At 35.4% G+C, this 17,973-nt stretch overlaps 1 protein-coding gene across 12 annotated transcripts in view; it reads right to left on the bottom strand.

Annotated features, from left to right (window-relative positions):
* The window catches only part of IDE (insulin degrading enzyme), a 99,717-nt gene that overhangs the window by 56,462 nt on the left and 25,282 nt on the right, over window positions 1-17,973 (bottom strand). For 10 of the 12 annotated variants that reach the window (XM_080347570.1, XM_080347579.1, XM_080347576.1 and 7 more), the window contains 5 exons: window positions 17,159-17,262; window positions 8,320-8,422; window positions 7,215-7,337; window positions 4,794-4,876; window positions 356-500 (listed from right to left, as the gene is read on the bottom strand). In XM_080347570.1, coding sequence (XP_080203696.1) covers window positions 356-500; window positions 4,794-4,876; window positions 7,215-7,337; window positions 8,320-8,422; window positions 17,159-17,262 — 558 coding nt within the window. The remainder of the gene's footprint in view (window positions 1-355; window positions 501-4,793; window positions 4,877-7,214; window positions 7,338-8,319; window positions 8,423-17,158; window positions 17,263-17,973) is intronic. The other 2 variants (XM_080347580.1, XM_080347578.1) reach the window with 1 other exon arrangement.

Below are 17,973 nucleotides of genomic sequence, written 5' to 3'. Positions count from 1 at the left end.
TTCAGTAGATATCTGACAAACTGAAATAAATATGTAAGCTTGGATTATGGTTGCTTTTTGCCTTTTTATTTTTTTTAAATGGAGGAACAAATCTTACAACTAATTAATTTCATGAGTGATAGAAAAATAAAGAAGAAAATTTGCTTAATATGAATGGAAAGATTGTTGAAGACTTTGAACAAAATTCAACTTAAAATTCAAATTAAAGAAAGGATGGTTAATAACCAAGATCAAAAGGAGTAACAGCCTTAGACGCATTTTTTTAATAGAAGTCCTTCCATCAAATCAATAGAAAAATGTTGATGAGTGGAAGTAGTTTTAAGGCTCTAAGCTCGTCCTTGATTTGGGTACTTACATACATCCCATAGATGGTATTTTGGAGATCATAGTTCAAGCCAGCTAGTTCTGCTGCATATGCATACTCGTTGAGGGAGTCTTTGAGTAGTTCAAGGTACAAATAGGCCATGTTACAATGCAAGGGATCCACGTAAGCAAATGGGCTGGAAGAAAATGTTGAAAGTAAAATATGCAGTTTAAAATGATTTCTCAGTTTCTTTTGGCCTTTTAAGTTTGATCTGAAGGAGAGAGTATTGCTGTGAGTATGCTGATGGATCCCACTGTGAAGTATTCCTATTTCAAAGCCAAATATGAACATACCTGAAAATAATTTAGCTTGTTTATGGTTTGAGCAATACCTAAATATATTGAAGATACCAGAGATATTATCTTCTTTGTGCTCATAAATGAAGATGTGTTATATTTACTCTGCTGCACAGTCAGGAATTCACCAGGAGTAAAATAAACCAAATATACCCTGAATAAATAACATGATTTCATAGACTGAAATGAAAGCCTATGTGCTGAACATTAATTTAATCAATACTTATACACTATCAGAAAAATAAATATGTTTCTATTAAAAATTTAAGAGATTAGCAATTTGTTGTGGTATGAAAAACATGCAGTACATTAATTCTGCTTGGGAAAGAAGTCTGGCATACCCATTTTCACATCACCATAATTTTTTGTGTTATCTTTTTAACGGCAACAACTATCCAAGCTCTACTGTTGTATTAGAAACATCTGATCACACACAATATCGCCACAAATTTCTCAAAAAGAGAAATGCACCTCAAAGACTCAAGCCATGTTTCAACTGCGCTAATTGTTAAATGTCTGAGTGTTTTAAAGATTTGCAAAATCATGATGAGTTATTTGTACTATAATGGAATACTTATGTCTAAAGCTTCTAAAGTGCATGTAAATTCATTAACAATTTCACAGAAATAATCAGCAATATCTAAAACAATTTGCTGTCCATATATGTCTTACAATTCAAAACCATGTCATTTGCACTTGTTTTCCCTACGCAGCCACTAATGGTCATATTCAGAGAAGTGCTATTATATGCGTTTATGCCTACATAGCATGGTATTTTGTAGTGTATACCAACATTAATGTAGCAAAACAAAGATCACATCACCACACCACACAGGCTGATAAAATACATTGCAAAAGTATTTTTAAGAAGGTTCCTAGTAGTTTATAGTAAGACCTTGCCTTCTTCCTCCATTTAGATGAAGGAAGCACAGGAAGATATTTTTAATAAATAAACAAATAGCTCTAGTAGAGAAGCAGATCCTGCTACAGTCTGAAATCTTAGCTGGGTTCGGGCTTGTGTAACTTAAGCAAACAGGTCAGTTAAAAAAAAAAAAAAAAAAAAAAGGACTCTGCTATTTTCATTTCTCCCTACAACGACAATTTCCCAAAACTGAGCTATTTCAATATGCCCAATGATGCAAATCCAATTAATATAGAATTTTTTAATTAAGACTGAATTCAAAGCAAGATGTAGGTCAATCCTATGTTATCTCAAACCTTCCTCCAAACTCATTATGTTCTTTTCCGTTTTGATCCTAGAATAGAGACGTAGTCAGTTCGAGTGATTATTATGTCCATATCAGTTATAACATCTGTATGCTCATTTAGCTGGCAAAGGCCAACAGGGAGTTTTGAAAATAATGAAGACTACTAAATCATTAATCCTCAAGTGAAAAATAACAGAAAACAAATTATAACACTGTTCTGAGAGTTTCTTCCTATTAATGACAACTTCGTAAATAAATGCTTATTTCTAGTTTACCTTTTTTTGACTAGGCTTGAGGAAGCAGAACCCAATCTGTGACAGTGTCCTTGAAAAATCTTAAAGTCCAGTCTTTTCCCCTTTCAAACAGCTGTTAAGGACGCAGCCGGAATCAACACCATAGTGTTGATACTGGGTTGCCTTAAGAGCAACTCAGGTTGCTTGAAATGTTTCTTAAGCTGGAAGGTAGCAAGTCTCTAGTTAAAAATAATGAGCATTGTATTTTTAACATCCACCTCTCTAAATCTTGGGAAACTTAGAGTGCAGAGCTTATAACTACGTATAGAAACTTTTCAAAACAATAGCACATCGCATTGTTATTTGGCTTCCTTTTAAGAAAGAACACTTGTTGAGTTCTTAAGTCATAACTCATACAAAAGTAAATGCCTATCATCATCCTTTAGGCTGGATGGTAAGTCCCATGTCAGAAGGAAGGTTTTACTGTGGTGGTTCTTTAATGGAAGTCTGGCACCATGTAAGACTTCAAGAGGTTCATATACTCAGATTGTTCCTACTGGATTTGCATGTTTGAAGGAGAAACCACCCTCATAAACTTCCTCTTAATTCATCTACACAGCAGCAGCTGCTACAGTATCTGAGTCGGGAATTCTTCCAATGGTTTGTACTCATTAGAGCTGCAGGCAGAAGAAATCCTCCTAGTTTTTTTCTCTTACTGAAGCAGTCTGTAGCATAAACAAATTCCTGTGATCTGTTACAAGGCAGCACAGACATCGTATTTTGATCTAGAGCTGAGGCTAAAACTTCTTATGAAAACCCGTGTTACTAAGATGGCTTTATTTCCCAATTTACTTAGCCACAAGAGCTATGGATAATTTTGTCATGTCTCACAAATAAACACCATACATTTTACCATTTCATCTGACAATCATCAGCATGACCAGTCCCAAGCAAGAGGTTGACAAAGAATCATTCTTAAGTATCAAAACCAGACAAACCTGCTCATAACTTCTTTTGGAGATTACATACCCAGTATTATAAAAATCTCCTCATATCTGCTCATATACAATTACCATCTTATTTTTAAAGAAAATGAAAGAATCCTTGTCCCCAATCCTATGAACAAACCCAGTTTTCACCTGTAACCATTCCTAGGAGGAAAGGGACAAATAATTCCATTACATTAGTCAACAAAGCTCAAGTACTCCTAGCTATCCTCACTGACACTGAAGTACAAATCTAACTGGGAAAGACTATCACCGTATATCCAGTTTAAGATGTCCCTGCTCACTGCAGAGTGGCTGGACTAGATGACCTTCAAAAGTCTCTTCCAACCCAAACCATGCTATGATACCGTGTGTATTTGTGCATACTTATAACTTTGTGTGCTCTACACAAAATTAATTATTATATTTTAATCATTCACAAACTGGTAAAGAGATTGGATCCCTCATAGTTAATTTGGAATTCATTTCAAAAAAACCCCATAAGTGTATAACAAACTCAGTCTCCATCAAGAAAATCCTGGTTTGGATTTTGGCCAAACCTAGTACAATGGAAAGCCACCAGGTATGAACAAAAAGGTAAAGTACTGCAATTGTTTCGATCTTCCATTTCCTGACACACAGTATTTGAAACAGCTGTAACATTTGTTTCAAAAAGCAAAAAGAAAGAGGAAATGCTCAGACAATCTACTTGCCCCAAGCAGCACTAACACCAGTGCCAAGATCTGATGCATTCTGAAAAAACCCTCTGTCTAAAATTCTGCCAAGAAAAATTTCAAGTGGTCACTCAAACCAAGGACTCAGCAGTGCATCCATAAGCATCCATCGGAGCCCACAAAACAACCTTTCCAGCAATATCACTACATCACTTAATTAGCCCAAAGGAGGAGAATTCCTGAAATTATTTTCACTGTCAGTAGTCCAGCACAGAAACAGCTGCATTCTAAACAAAGCAGTACTTTCTGTAATTCAAAAGTTAGAAATTATTACTTGAAAGGAACACTAAGAAGGTGCTTCACTGTCACGCTCACTTAAAAAAAAAAACACAAAAGAATCATGTGACGAAAATAATGCAAGACCAGAATAAACATTACAGCACTTTATCATGCACCTTGAAGTGAGAATCACACATTCATTGATAATACAGACAGTGTTCTTCTTAAAAACAACAAAAAAAATCAGTTGTTGGTGTCAGTAAAATAAAATCCCACAACTCCAACTTTAAGCACTTAGAATTTTATACTGGCTTGCATTATGCAAATTAAACCAGAATTTGAACCTAAAACCATTATCAAAATAGCATTTTATAATGAAAACATTATCTTAGAATAGTTGTTGTTTAGTAATTAAAGATAATACACATACATTTTTAAGAGGTATATTGCAATGTGTAGCAGGTGCTATTGGCAGACCCATTTCAGGTATAGCAAATAAAACATAAAATAAAATTTATTTTTAAAGTGTTTTTAGATAAACTTTTCCTGTTAATATAGATGGAGCACCTCAAATTGCTTCCTACTACATAACTTGTATGAGCCTTCTTACTATCTCTATCTTATTGCATATTCCCAAGTAAGGAACATTTTGAAGCCTCAATACACGCAAGAAAGTTTTTACCACAGAAATGCAGATTCCCAAACAAGAAAATTTTAAAGAGCAGTTTGTGCATTATACTTAACATGGCATACCTGAAAAACTCAAAGTTGAGACAAGCTTTTGGCAAAAAAAATTTGTCATCTTGCTTGAACCACAGTTTGCTCATAGCAGTGTCCTGCATCAAGAAAAGAGGTTCTGTTAGGTCACCTAACTTTTAACTGTAATATATTACAGTATTTAAAAAAAAGTCTCTTCGCTGCTTCAAATCACAGTTTAGCGTTGTCCCCTTAAATTCATGTTTTTGCTATATACATTTGCATGTACATCCATCTGTCCTTATCAAGACTCTCTTCTCACCATGTGTCACTTTAACAAGCAGTTAAATGGCTGCAGCGTTGTGAAGGAGCTTATGATCAAAATGCGAACTACTCTTCTAGAGCAGGAATGATCAAAGACAAAAATAAAGTTAGCTTCACACAATTCCTGGCTAACGCTGGCATTACGAAGATGTGCCATTATGAGGACAGCACTACAGCACCATATAGTTGGCTGTTTTAGACTAAGAATATAATTAATGCATTATATGTTGTTTTAAAGTAACATTGATAATGAAAACCATATGGACATCTAGAAAAAGTCGTAAAACTAATTGGAAATTAGTTAAAACATCTGTCACCTATATTTTTTAGAATAATCTCCGAGTACAAGAGAGAATCTAAACGACTTCCCCTATTCTTTTGCCCCCACAAAAGCTGTGAAATAGTTACCCTCTCTCTGTTCCAACTCTAATTAACTTTATCCCCCAACACTTTTTCTTTAAATTGCTATACATAATAAGAGAGAACTTTTAAATATAAAATTATTTCTCTTTCTCATCTTTTTGAGCACACGTTCTTTGCTTCTCCAGGATTTGGCATTGTATTTTCCTCCTGCTTTTTCTATAAAAGAACCAAGTCTCACCTCTTACAGTGCACCTTCCTCTACACAACATTCTACTCATATTCAAAAGCCAAATTACAGCTTCTCTCCAAGACAACAAAAATTTTATTCTGTTAAATTGCTACTATGCCGTTTAGAATACATCTTACATCAGAGACAGAATGATAAACAGTAGAGCCCATCTGTAGCACTGGAGACCAGATCCAACAGCTGGAGATGACCAACTGCAGGCCGCAGTAACAGTCTGGCCCTCAAATGCTCTTTCCTGAGGGCTTTTCAGGGCAAGATGTGCCACAACAACAGAGGTGACGTAGTGACACACTGCCAGGGAAAAAGGCCATCCTGTTCCTGCACTTATGTTCCCATCCCTCTCTTTCTCCACAACGCTGGTCCGGTCCATAGTAAGCTCACTTAGGCATATAAAACAGCAGAAAAATCGCCTCTTTTGTACAGATAATCTCTACTGATTAGTTCTTACAATGTTTCACTGTGGGGTCAGACAAATGCCAGGGCACACAAAAACAAAATGTCACAAATATAAAGCTGGAGAGAAAATAAAAGAGATGCAGGCAAAATAGATCATTTCCATTTTCATCAAATACAGATGATTTAAAACCTTTTCCCTCAAAAAACATATTTTAGTAGGAAAGGAAAAGCTAAAAGCAAATACATTTCTAAAGCAATGATGCCTTAAAGCAAAGCTTTTGTGTCAATCACACTGAAGGATCATCAAGTTTCGGCAGCAATCCAATTAGTGTTACTTAAGAGAGCTGTGGCATTTGTCCCTGCTGAGATTTAGGGTTTCATTTTAGGATGAACCTAAACATATGCTCAAAGTCCTCTTCTGTCACTAATTCTGCTTCAAGCATGTACCTAAGATGCCCTGTGCAGAGCAAACATGTTCTCCTGAAGGATGCCTTTGCACTGAACTAGACCTGTACTGACCTAGTGTGCAAAATGTATTCCTGAATTGAGTATTCAAGCTGAAGCACAACACGCAATTGAGGAGACTTATCCTCCAACTATGGAACAAAGATGAGCATTAGCAAAGACAACTACACTTTAGTCGTGAGAAGTAATTTTTAGTAAATTTTAGGTACTCGGAAAAACTGAGATTCGCTAAATGTATTGAGATCATTAAATGATGCCTGCAGGAGACTGCAGAGTGATGTTTATTTATGTGTTTATTTTTTCCATGCAATCACAAGCTTTTTCCATACACACTTAGAGAAGAATAGCCTCGTCTACACTCTCGATTACTGAACACTGCTCAGAAAAAATATAAGAGCGGCACTGCTGAATAAACAGCTTTAATATTATTTCTATCAATAGTTATCCCACTTTCAAAAGGGCAAAGAGTTCAAGCTGTTTTGTAGATTCATTTCTGCAGGAACCCAAATAGTCATAATCCAAAGTTCAGCACGAAACTGTTTTTCTGGCCATATCTTGAAGTTTTCTACTTTTTTTGTTCATTATACTTTGGAATATGACATGATTTGTATTTTAAAAATACACAGGAATTAACTGCTGACTTCCCAGAAGGTTAGCTAGCAAACGGACCAAACACAGCTTACCTTGACAAGGGCAGGGTACTGTGTCGCATCTTTTTCCAATGGCAAAATCTCAAAGTTAGTAGGAATGAATTCATTCTTCATCGGAAGCTTAAATTTCCCGTTCAGGTCAGCATTTTGCCATTTCTAGATAAATAGCAGAAACAATGAGGCTAAGTATAATTTCTGCTTAATTAATGGATATCTACTTATTTATTTTATGCTGTGACAAATGATTTAAAAAATGTGTTCCATTAGCTTATGTGTAAATACTATTAAGATAACAAGGAAAGAGAGGAATATCTAGGAAACCAAGCTGGGGTCGGCTATCAGCAGCATGAAGTGCTCCAAGGAGGAAGACAAAAGATAAAAAATAATTTTGAGAACTTTACAGTAGATTGAAAGGTGATTCTATGCTTCATATTTTCTGCTACTTCAGGCTCTAAAATAAAGTATTAAAGTAAATACATAAGCAAGAATTCTAATCAAGAACAGACATATGGGCAAGCTAAAGGGTGAAGTGTTCTTATGCAATATCACTTCAAAAAATGCTCAGCAGGTCCAATTTAGCTCTCGGATGTATTTTACAGCCATCTTTTCTCAAAAAAAATAGATCAATAACAACTTCAATGAGGATTTGCCCACCTCCTTTGTTCGAGTTTTGATTTTTAACTCATTTAATTGGCAAAATATACTCATTTTCTAAGTTGCAAAAATCAATTTCAGAAACACAGTTACACGTAGCAGTTGTAAAGTGATTCTCTTCATAAGAACAGATTCGTTCACTAACATCTAATAGAGACTTATAAGTTTTAAAAAGTTAATGCTTATATTTTTAAGTAGCCACTGCATATTATGGATCTTTTATAGGAAAAATGGTGTAACATTCCCTGTACTCAACATGGTTTAAAACCATTACAACCTAGCCGTCCTATGTAATAAACATTTGAAATCTAAAGACTAACATAAGATCCTTACTTCTCATAATATTAAACACTCATTGGACAATTTTTACACTACATATAGCAGCAGATTTAAGTTCTCTCTTCAACTAAATGGAAAAATAGGCAAAGAAATTATCAGTCTTTCACTTGCAGATATTAGAGTATCTTAATACATTTTAACATGCCTTAATGACTTCATCAGAAATTGCTTCTTGCTTGTATTGCGTTCCATACCAGTCTTCTGTGCGATCAGTTTTCCCTTCAAAAGACTTGGAAACTATTGCAACTCTGAAAACAAAGAGACAAAGCACTTTGGCATGAATGAGTCCAAGAAAAGACTGAGAAATTATTCAGAGCACAATTTCTGTTCCATGCACTTATTTCTGGAAAAGGTCCCTGGACAGTTACAGAGTACATTTGGATGGCAAGTACACATATACTGAATGACATACAAAGGTCAACCATGAAATCAGGTTCTCAGCGTCACTTAATTTTACTGTTTTTCTCAAGCGTTACAAGCTAGAGTTACACACAAGTATTGTTGCAGTAAATTTCTATTTTTTAGACTTTATCCTTGTTCAGAAAACACAGAAAGTAGTCCTTGAGATCTTCTACAAAATTAACGAAGTAACTACAACATTATTCACACCACCTGTATCAACACTCGGATATGTGAAAACAGCAATTACGGAAATTTCATTCCAGACCTAGTGTTTTAGATTATATTATTGCAGTTTCATTCTCCCATTCACAATCTGTTATGAAGAGAGTTTCTTCATATAGTATCATTCTCATATTCTTATTTTAGATCGATACCTGTCTCTCCCCCCTGCCCCCATTTTTTTTAATTTTTTTTGAGGGGAAGAGGGGAAAAGCAGGAAGGTTTGTGTGTTTTACAGTCAATACAACAAAATTCTACTCAATTAGAAACCTAAATCGTAGAATCTCTCTAGTTGGGACTCATAAGGATCATCGATTTCAACTCCCTGCTTCGCACAGGACTACCTAAAACTAAACTGTATGACTAAGAGCATTGTCCAGATGCTCCTTAAACCAAAGAACACACCTAAATAAGAAGAAAACCAGAATAAAGAAAACTACCAACTTATCAGTATTTTTTCAGTAGTCTGCATAACAGACATCAAGAAAAGTCTAATGTTTTAAACAGCCTACAACACAAAAGAGTATTCAATGGAAAAAAAGTAACAAGCTTTAAGAGTAAATAGATGTTTAGAAGAATTCTGAAATGGTCAAAAAAGGTAGCACAATTACCTCCTACATATATTTAACAACCCCTAGATGCTGAATAACACAGTAACAAACTTTGTCGAATCTTGTGCAGATGGCTGCACTGCACATTAAAACATCAAAATATATGCAATGTAAGTGTTCTTTTTTTAATCACAGTATCTTCAGGCCAGGAACATTCTGTTGTGTATTTCTAATGTGCATGGCAAAGTAAATCAAAACAGGCATATGGATGTGCCTCGAACTACAATATTTTACTTTACAAACATGTTACTGGAAAATACCTTTGGGATGAATTTCACAATACATTGAGAATTTTAAATATGTGGCCTATTAATACTGTAAATGTCTACGTCTTCATCCCTCTTTTTTCATCTAATGTTTACCCAAAAATGACTAAATGATCCAAGGTTGAAGAAAATAGGATTCTGCTGTATTTGTTTTCTATATTCCCCTATTATGAACATTTTCAAATCATTATCAATTGAATTTGTGCATTGCATTTTGAGTAGCAGGAGACCAGGTAAATATATAGCTACCATTAGATGCATTTAAATAAATGTCAAATACAACTCAAAGTCACATGGGACTGTAAAGACACATTCTCTAGCAATAGATTAAAAAACTGAAGAACGACTTGTACCACAGACTGTTTAGTTTTGGGACAATATTTTAAATCATCCACACTAAAGAGGGCTAATCAAATCTCATGTTTCAGGGATGCATATTTCCTCTGGGCTGAGGAAAGGAGAGATTTTTATTCTTGACCTTTGAAAGAACCACATGATTAGCATGAACATGCACACACACACAAAAAACAACAACTGCTCATCTGCAAAAGGTACGCTATATCCAAATCACAATGAGAATATTCACAGATTTCACAGAATGTTAGGGAATGGAAGGGACCTCAAAAGATCACCTAGTCCAATCCCCCTGCTGGAGCAGGAACACCCAGATGAGGTTACACAGGAAGGCGTCCAGGCAGGTTTTGAATGTCTCCAGAGTAGGAGACTCCACAACCTCCCTGGGCAGCCTGTTCCAGTGTCTGTCACCCTCACTGAGAAGAAGTTTCTTCTCAAATTTAAGTGGAACCTCTTGTCTTACAGTTTGAACCCATTACCCCTTGTACTATATCATTGGTTGTCACAGAAAAGAGCCTGGCTTCATCCTCATGACACTCACCCTTTATATATCTGTAAACATTAATGAGGTCACCCCTAAGTCTCCTCCAAGCTAAAGAGACCCAGCTCCCTCAGCCTTTCCTCACAAGGGAGATGCTCCACTCCTTTAATCATCTTTGTTGCCCTGCGCTGGACTCTCTCCAGCAGTTCCGTGTCCTTCGGGAACTGAGGGGCCCAGAACTGGACACAATATTCCAAATGGGGTCTCATCGGGGCAGAGTAGAGGGGAAGGAGAACCTCTCTTGACCTACTAACCACCCCCCTTCTAATACACCCCAGGATGCCATTGGCCTTCCAGGCCACAAGGGCACACTGCTGGCTCATGGTCATCCTGCTGTCTACCAGGACCCCCAGGTCCCTTTCCCCTACACTGCTCTCTAATAGGTCATTCCCCAACTTATACTGGAACCTGGCATCTTTAAGAGATCTATTATTTCATCTCTCATTGCAAATGGCAATAAAAATGGTTAACATTTTTATTGTGACTTCATATAAAATGGTTTCATATCTGTTTGCATGTTACATCTATTTCATTTTCTGTACAAAAGGAACAATACTAAATAAATATTCAGCCAAGAACTAAGCATTTCAATCATAGAGAATATTTTTCTTGTAACACAGCAGACGCTAGCTCAGTCAACAAGGCGGAATCTCTTAGAGAGATTGTTGTTTACATTAAAATGAGCCATAAAAATATTCTATTATGTTTTGCATTTTAACTTGGACAGCTGGCAAGCAAAAACTATCATGTACGGATGAAGTTGCTAAGAGACTATAAAACCCATAAAGTCTATTAGAATTTCAGAGCAACCTACCAGGCCTTTGCATCCATTAAATAAAATATAATTTAAAACAAACAAAAGAAGTCTTAAGGTAAAATATTATCCTGATAAAATTCCAGTAATCATGCAGTTTGAGCAGCAAGACAAAGGTGCTTTACAGTAAAACACACCGATGTCTGTTATTTGACATTCCCTCCTTTCATCTTCCAACATACCAATGCTCAAGCAGTAGTGACAACCCAAGCACCCAAACATTTGCTGTAGGAACATACTAAAATGAAAGAGCTAAAAATAATTCTGTCTGCTCAATGTATAAGGAATGTTATTGTGGAAATCAACACCACAATTCTACAAGCAGTTCTGCTTCAGGGGATCCTCCTGCCCTCCCTATACTCCAAATCACTACTGGAACAATTACTTACATTTTGAGCTCTCACACCCACAACCACGCGAAACAAACCAAAAGATGTTTCGTCTGCCCAAGACTTACAACCTAAACCGAGATACAAGCACCAACAGCAATGAACACCAGGACAGGAAGAGAAGAGGGGAAAAGAAACACCAGAGGTAGAAATATAATGCAATGGAATTACTTAACTCTATCATGATGCATCTTTAAAGTTGCTAATTATGTAATGTTACTTCTGCTTTTTGTTTCTGTCTTGTGCTGTATAGCACTATGAGCATCCACATGGTTTAAGACAGAGTGGAAATGCACTGGAAAAAGAAGACAAGGCATCAGGTAATCTTTAATAGCACCTGCTTGTAACATATTTAAATCCAACCAGTGCAATTAGGCTTCTGAGCCCATTCATAAACATGGAAAACAGCTGAAACTAGAAATGCAATTTAATTCTGTATGTACATTCTTGTACATGCAAGCTGTTGTAGTCCCCAGTTATGGCCAATCTTCAAAAACAAGCACAATTTCTATAATGTGACACATTAGGATACCATCTTGTTTTTCACTCTCCTGAAATCTAAAATGAAGCTACAAGTGACAGATCCACAGGAGAGTGTGACTTGGGAAGAGAATGTTTGCTTTAAAATTAATGTACTTCCAGGAAAGATTATCAACTATTCTATTCCACATTCACGTAAGAAAACTTAAGCTTCTAACAGTGAAAAAGTAATAGACTTCAAGACCACAGAATTTGTGGTATTAGTAGCAGACATATCAAAGCAAATTTGTTGCAAAAAAATGAATTTATACTTAAAAAGGAACAATTGCCCCCCCTCCCTTTTTTTTAATGAACTGATTTAAAAATTGTCTTTCAAATGCATAAAATAACATGATTGAGACAAAAACAGTAAAAGCTGATTGGTTTATAACTTCCCCCCAAACCATCAGTAAAACTGATGTGAGGCCATATAGGTTATATAGACTGTTAAAAGCCAGTTCCACACAAATCTCATTAGAAAACAGGGTAAGAGGGGAACCCACGTACAGAGAAATATTGCTGGGATGCAGCATTCTCATCATTCTGCAGAAGTACAAGTTATTCGTTAGGGTTGAGTAAAACTGAAATCACTACAAACACAATGGTTTGTGAGGAGAAATAAGTAAACAAATCATGACTTTCAAAATCTTTACTCAGATACAATGCAAGTAGAAAATGAACACATTCTATATTTGTAAAATGTTTATCATCAGGGATGAGCAAAATAACTGTTTGCTCTCTATCTGTGAAATTCCAGCCCTTAGAAATTTCTGTATCAACATTTGCAGCATTCATTTTATTTTTCTTCCCTTTAGAATAGCACTGGCTCTGCACTCTGGCTATCAAGAGAGGAAAAAAGTCCATTTACTACCCAGGGGAAAATGTTCTTTAGTTGCTTAATCTGATGAGTCACTAGCTTCTCAGATTTTAATAAGAGCATTTCTTCTGCAGATATGAGGAGGAAAAATGGTATTGGAAATGACGGGAAAATTACATTTTTCAGCTAAGATTGTGACACACGCCAAGTCTATTCCCTTATCTTCACAGATGGCTGGCAAAACCCAATGCGGTTTGAACAAGCAAAAATGATACTTACATCTTTAAAAGGTTTCCCTCTTAGGGAAATAAAGCAACTAAATGCAAGAAGTAGCGTGTAAGAAGTAGTGTGTGCCCCCGCAGAAGTGAAGAGGGGAGGAGAAGATGAGAACTTCCTGTTATGGCTCAGTCAAACACAAGTACATATGGATACTCGCTACCATCTGTGAGTATGGATATTTTTCCATACTTTTTCAAAACACGGTTTGTTAAGAAAATAACAGTTGAAAAGGTAAACTTTTAAAAAACACGCTGAACAGTAGTCTCTAACTGTGAATGCAGCTACCCCAATACAGATATACCAAGAGGAGTCCTTAGTGCAGGGGAATTCCAATAGGATTATGAAAATAAAACTTGTACATAAAACCACGATAAAAAGGAAGAATTTAAATAAATGGAAACTAAACCATTGCAAGACACAATTTATGCAAGGCATAAAAAAGAAAAAAATAAAAGGGAATAAAAAACAGGCAAAGGGATGATGTGGCACATACTAATTCTTTCATAAAAAGGAGAATGGAAAGGTAAACATGAGCATAAATATCAGTGAGTAGCAGATAACCAGAACACACATAGATATTTAAAAGCACGTGTCCACATTTTTTTGTTAGTATATACAACTAGCTCAAGGGAAGACAAAAGAAGAATACGAGCTACTGGACTGATAGTTTACTGCATGCATACAGATACAGATGTAATAAAAACCAGTAAAACAAAAAGGCATCCTTTTATTAGCATCTGTAATCTCAACTCACTGTTTCAAGAGAGCCCACTAAAAATCCAAATCCTTTCCTGAATCTTTGTAACATACCATATAATCACTTTAAGTAGTATATAAGGGTCTTTTCCCCAAGATATGTTATTTTTACAGAAATCTGAAATAAAAGATACTATAAAATTATGTTCCTTGTTATATTTTACTCTACTTGGAAGTATCTTAGTTAAGTGCAATTAGCTCAGATTTTAAAACACCTGATGCCCTGAATAAAACATGTAATTCCCACTAAAACTGAAAGGACTTACACTTTGACATCTGAGAAAAATCAGCTTGCAGTATTATCCTAACCAAGCTACACAGAAAAAAATGTATCATTTAGAGAAGCAGGAAAAAGCAACATGACATTTAAGATTCTCAGATTTGGTTTGATGTTTTGGGTTTCCTTTTGTAAGTCATAGTTTTAGAGAAGACAAATAGTCTGAACTTAAAGAGAGCTAAGATGTGAATGTATAGTTGTTATGGCAATGGGAAACACTAGCATAGTTTTAGTCTACACATAATCCGCAATACGATTACTCTGACACATAGCGTTCAACCTCAAAACATGCCTGCTGCTATGTCATTACAGGCCTCCTGCAGACCTCATTAGACCTATGTTGGAATACTAATGCTTTGCTGAATTTGCTGGTAGAACTGCATTTAATCAGTCTTTGGTCACTCTCTAGTTTGTACATATTTATATTTAAGCCTCAACAGGACAGCTATGGATATCACCACCTTTAAGACCTACTAAAATCTCTGCAACCAAAAGAATATATAATTTAACAATAAACTGAAGAGGCCACAAAACCACATATATTCCAGATTTGAAAGTCCCTTTATCTCCCAATATTTAGCTTTTTTATTCAAATGCTTAAAATCACATAATCATTATAATCCATAACTGAGGTAAAGTGAAGAGACATTGTGGTTAGTCCTGAGGGAAGATTAAACACCTTTCCTCCAGCACCCAAAAAAATGCACAGTAACAACAAGCTAGAAGAAAGCAGGGGGAGACCTGAGACTCCAGAGATTCCAAGATTCCATGGAGTAACAGAAGTTACTAGGTGACCATCCGCCTCCCTCTGATCACAAGCTTTCTGGATTCAGTCACCATTTCTCTTCTGTTATGAAAACCTGGAGCCTTTCCTGTACAGAAACACACACCTATTCTATCAAATGGAATTTCCAAAACACCCCACTCCTGTGCCTCTCCAATCTAAAGGTACTATACTTTGCTCCTTGAAAACTCACACATACAGCATTCAAAACAGGTCGAATTCGAAAAGCTGAGATGAAACAACTGTCTCCATTACCTGAAGGATCAAAGCTTCCCAGTTGCTTCATATACTAAAGCTGATCATCTTTGGTTGGTATTTGCTCTATATGTGTTCCATCTTGGAAAAAAAGTCCTTGTTTTATTTAAAATTAATCCACAACTACCAAGTGTAGAGAATATTCCTGTCTCCAGCAAGTCACTTTGTGAAATGTGAGAAGACTGATGTAACCCTACAAAATTACTATAAATAAAAGATACATATAATAGCCAACAATTCTCTTCCTCAGTTACTAATGTTTCAAACAAGTTATAGCTAAATTCCCATGCCTTTTTAGAAGTACTTTTTCCTCTCTAATAATATTCTTGTTCACCTTGCCATTTTTTTTTTAAATGAGGACAAAGAGGAACACAGAATTACAACTGCAAGTATAAACTTACATTAACTAAAATAAAATAACATTGTGAAACAGCTATGTTTACTACATATTTGATAAAAGCTCACCATGTAACATTCTAAATTGTTCTAAATCTTGTTATCACTATTCCTGTGCTTCTGATTGCATTGTATAGACTTTAATTTTCTCCCTCTACCTGCATTCTCTACACTTTTCTTCCTCACACCAGTAACTTTTGAACTAGTTAATAGGGCTATTTTATGCTGAAGTCCCATCAGCTGGAAGAGAGTCCTAAAAGGCCGGCACAGCCAGCAACAGGAGTAACACAGAAAGCTGACTCATCATCTGTGGCATCTGACAAGCTTAAAGAGTCTATGAATGTATTTGCATATATTTATTTCCTCTAGCAATTTTCAAAAATTTAAGCAAGCAGATGCTTTGGAAGTTCTCTGGCTAATTCAACAAAGACCCAATTTACATTATGAAAGGTATCCTTTCCTAAGATAATATTGACCATTTTCTTGTAATGTTAAGAGCCACATTTTAAAAGCTGTGTGAAGCCATAATAAACATCAGCTCTGATTAAGTACCTGTAGCTTGTTTACTAAATCAGTATCAAAAATGGTTTACATATTGCTTGTAAATAATTCTAAATACAGTTAAAAGTTCCAATTCATGTGGAATTTGATTAAGCCTTCTTCAGAGACGAAGTAACTATGTATTCTCTCTTTTAATTACTGCAACAGTGTTTATGCTAAACTCTTTTATCAAATTGCCAGTAAGTTGCGTGGTAGATCAACATGAAAATACATTCAAAATGCAAGTATTTCATACGAGAGGAAAGAGAACCTGGAAATTTTCTTTAAAGTATTGTTTGTTCAAAATATGATATCTCGAAATACTCAAGCTTCAGTTGCAGCATCCCACACACATTACACATAGATGCACACCCACACACAAAGATATAGGCTCTGCTTTAAAAGGCATTAATTCCTATGGCAACCACCGTCACTGACACAGGCAGCTCCATTTATTTTATCATTACTCGTGTACGCTGAGAAACATCAGAACCCTGTGACATTTGCCAATACAATTCATAATCCATTTTTATCCTACTTTATCCAATAATTATTTGAAATATACCATCTTTTGAAAATAAAGCAGCATGCATCTTAAACTAAATGAATATATAAGACAGATTGTGTTACAAACACAGTGGATTCATGCCCAAACTTGCGCAATAATTTCAGAAGGCTGAAATATATGAACTCCAGAAATATGTGAACACATGCCCCACTGCCCTTTTATATCCAAAACTGCCTGAAAATTGCAGTTTAACTTACCGAACATTTTCTGGTCTCAATTTATCCAGTACCATCTCTATTAAATCAGGCCTGAATTCTTCAAGCAAATATTCAGCAGCCAAAACTTCTTCTATAGGATAATACTAAAAAACAAAGCCCAGAAATATGAAGATGAACTAAACAAAAACTAAGCAGCAAAAAAACCTACTTTTTTGGAAAGGAAATAAAAGTGTACACTTCTGGCCACTAAATCTGTATTAATTCGGTAATTTCAAATTAGAAGTGCATAGATGTCTTAAAATCTCTCTCGTAAAAGTGAACAAGACGGAGTAATACTCTAACTATGCAATCATATTTCTCCTATATTGGGTAATTTTATATCCTGCATATTACCATTTTTTTACCTTGAAATATTTTATGTCTCAATATAAAAAGTCACCCATCTTTAAATAATGTTTTGAATTAACTAAAATAAAAATAACATGGTAAATGCTGACCCCTGGAGGATATTTTTAAAGAGCAAAGAACGCCAAGTACTGACTAGAGTGCATATTGGAAAAACAAAATATAACAAAGAAAAAAAAACAAAATGAAACACACACTAACGCAATAAGTTTTTTAGGATTCTCTAGGAATTCAATTTTTATTTACAGTAATGTAAAGGAAAGTATATTTCAATTATCTAAAAGTATAATACAAATTTACATAATTTTAATTCTATTTTTTTTTAGGATCAAACTGAAAATCTCTTATGGTACACCATAATTTAAGAGGAAAAAACAGTTAAGCTTCCTCTGAATATAAGTGTGGTTGACAGGAAAATTCTGTTGACAAACACCTGTTTACCAAGGGAA

This window comes from Nesoenas mayeri (genome assembly GCF_963082525.1).
Source record: "Nesoenas mayeri genome assembly, chromosome: 7".
NCBI classification, from domain to species: domain Eukaryota; kingdom Metazoa; phylum Chordata; class Aves; order Columbiformes; family Columbidae; genus Nesoenas; species Nesoenas mayeri.
Note: the sequence above shows the minus strand (reverse complement) of the source record. Positions and strands in the feature narration are given on the sequence as shown.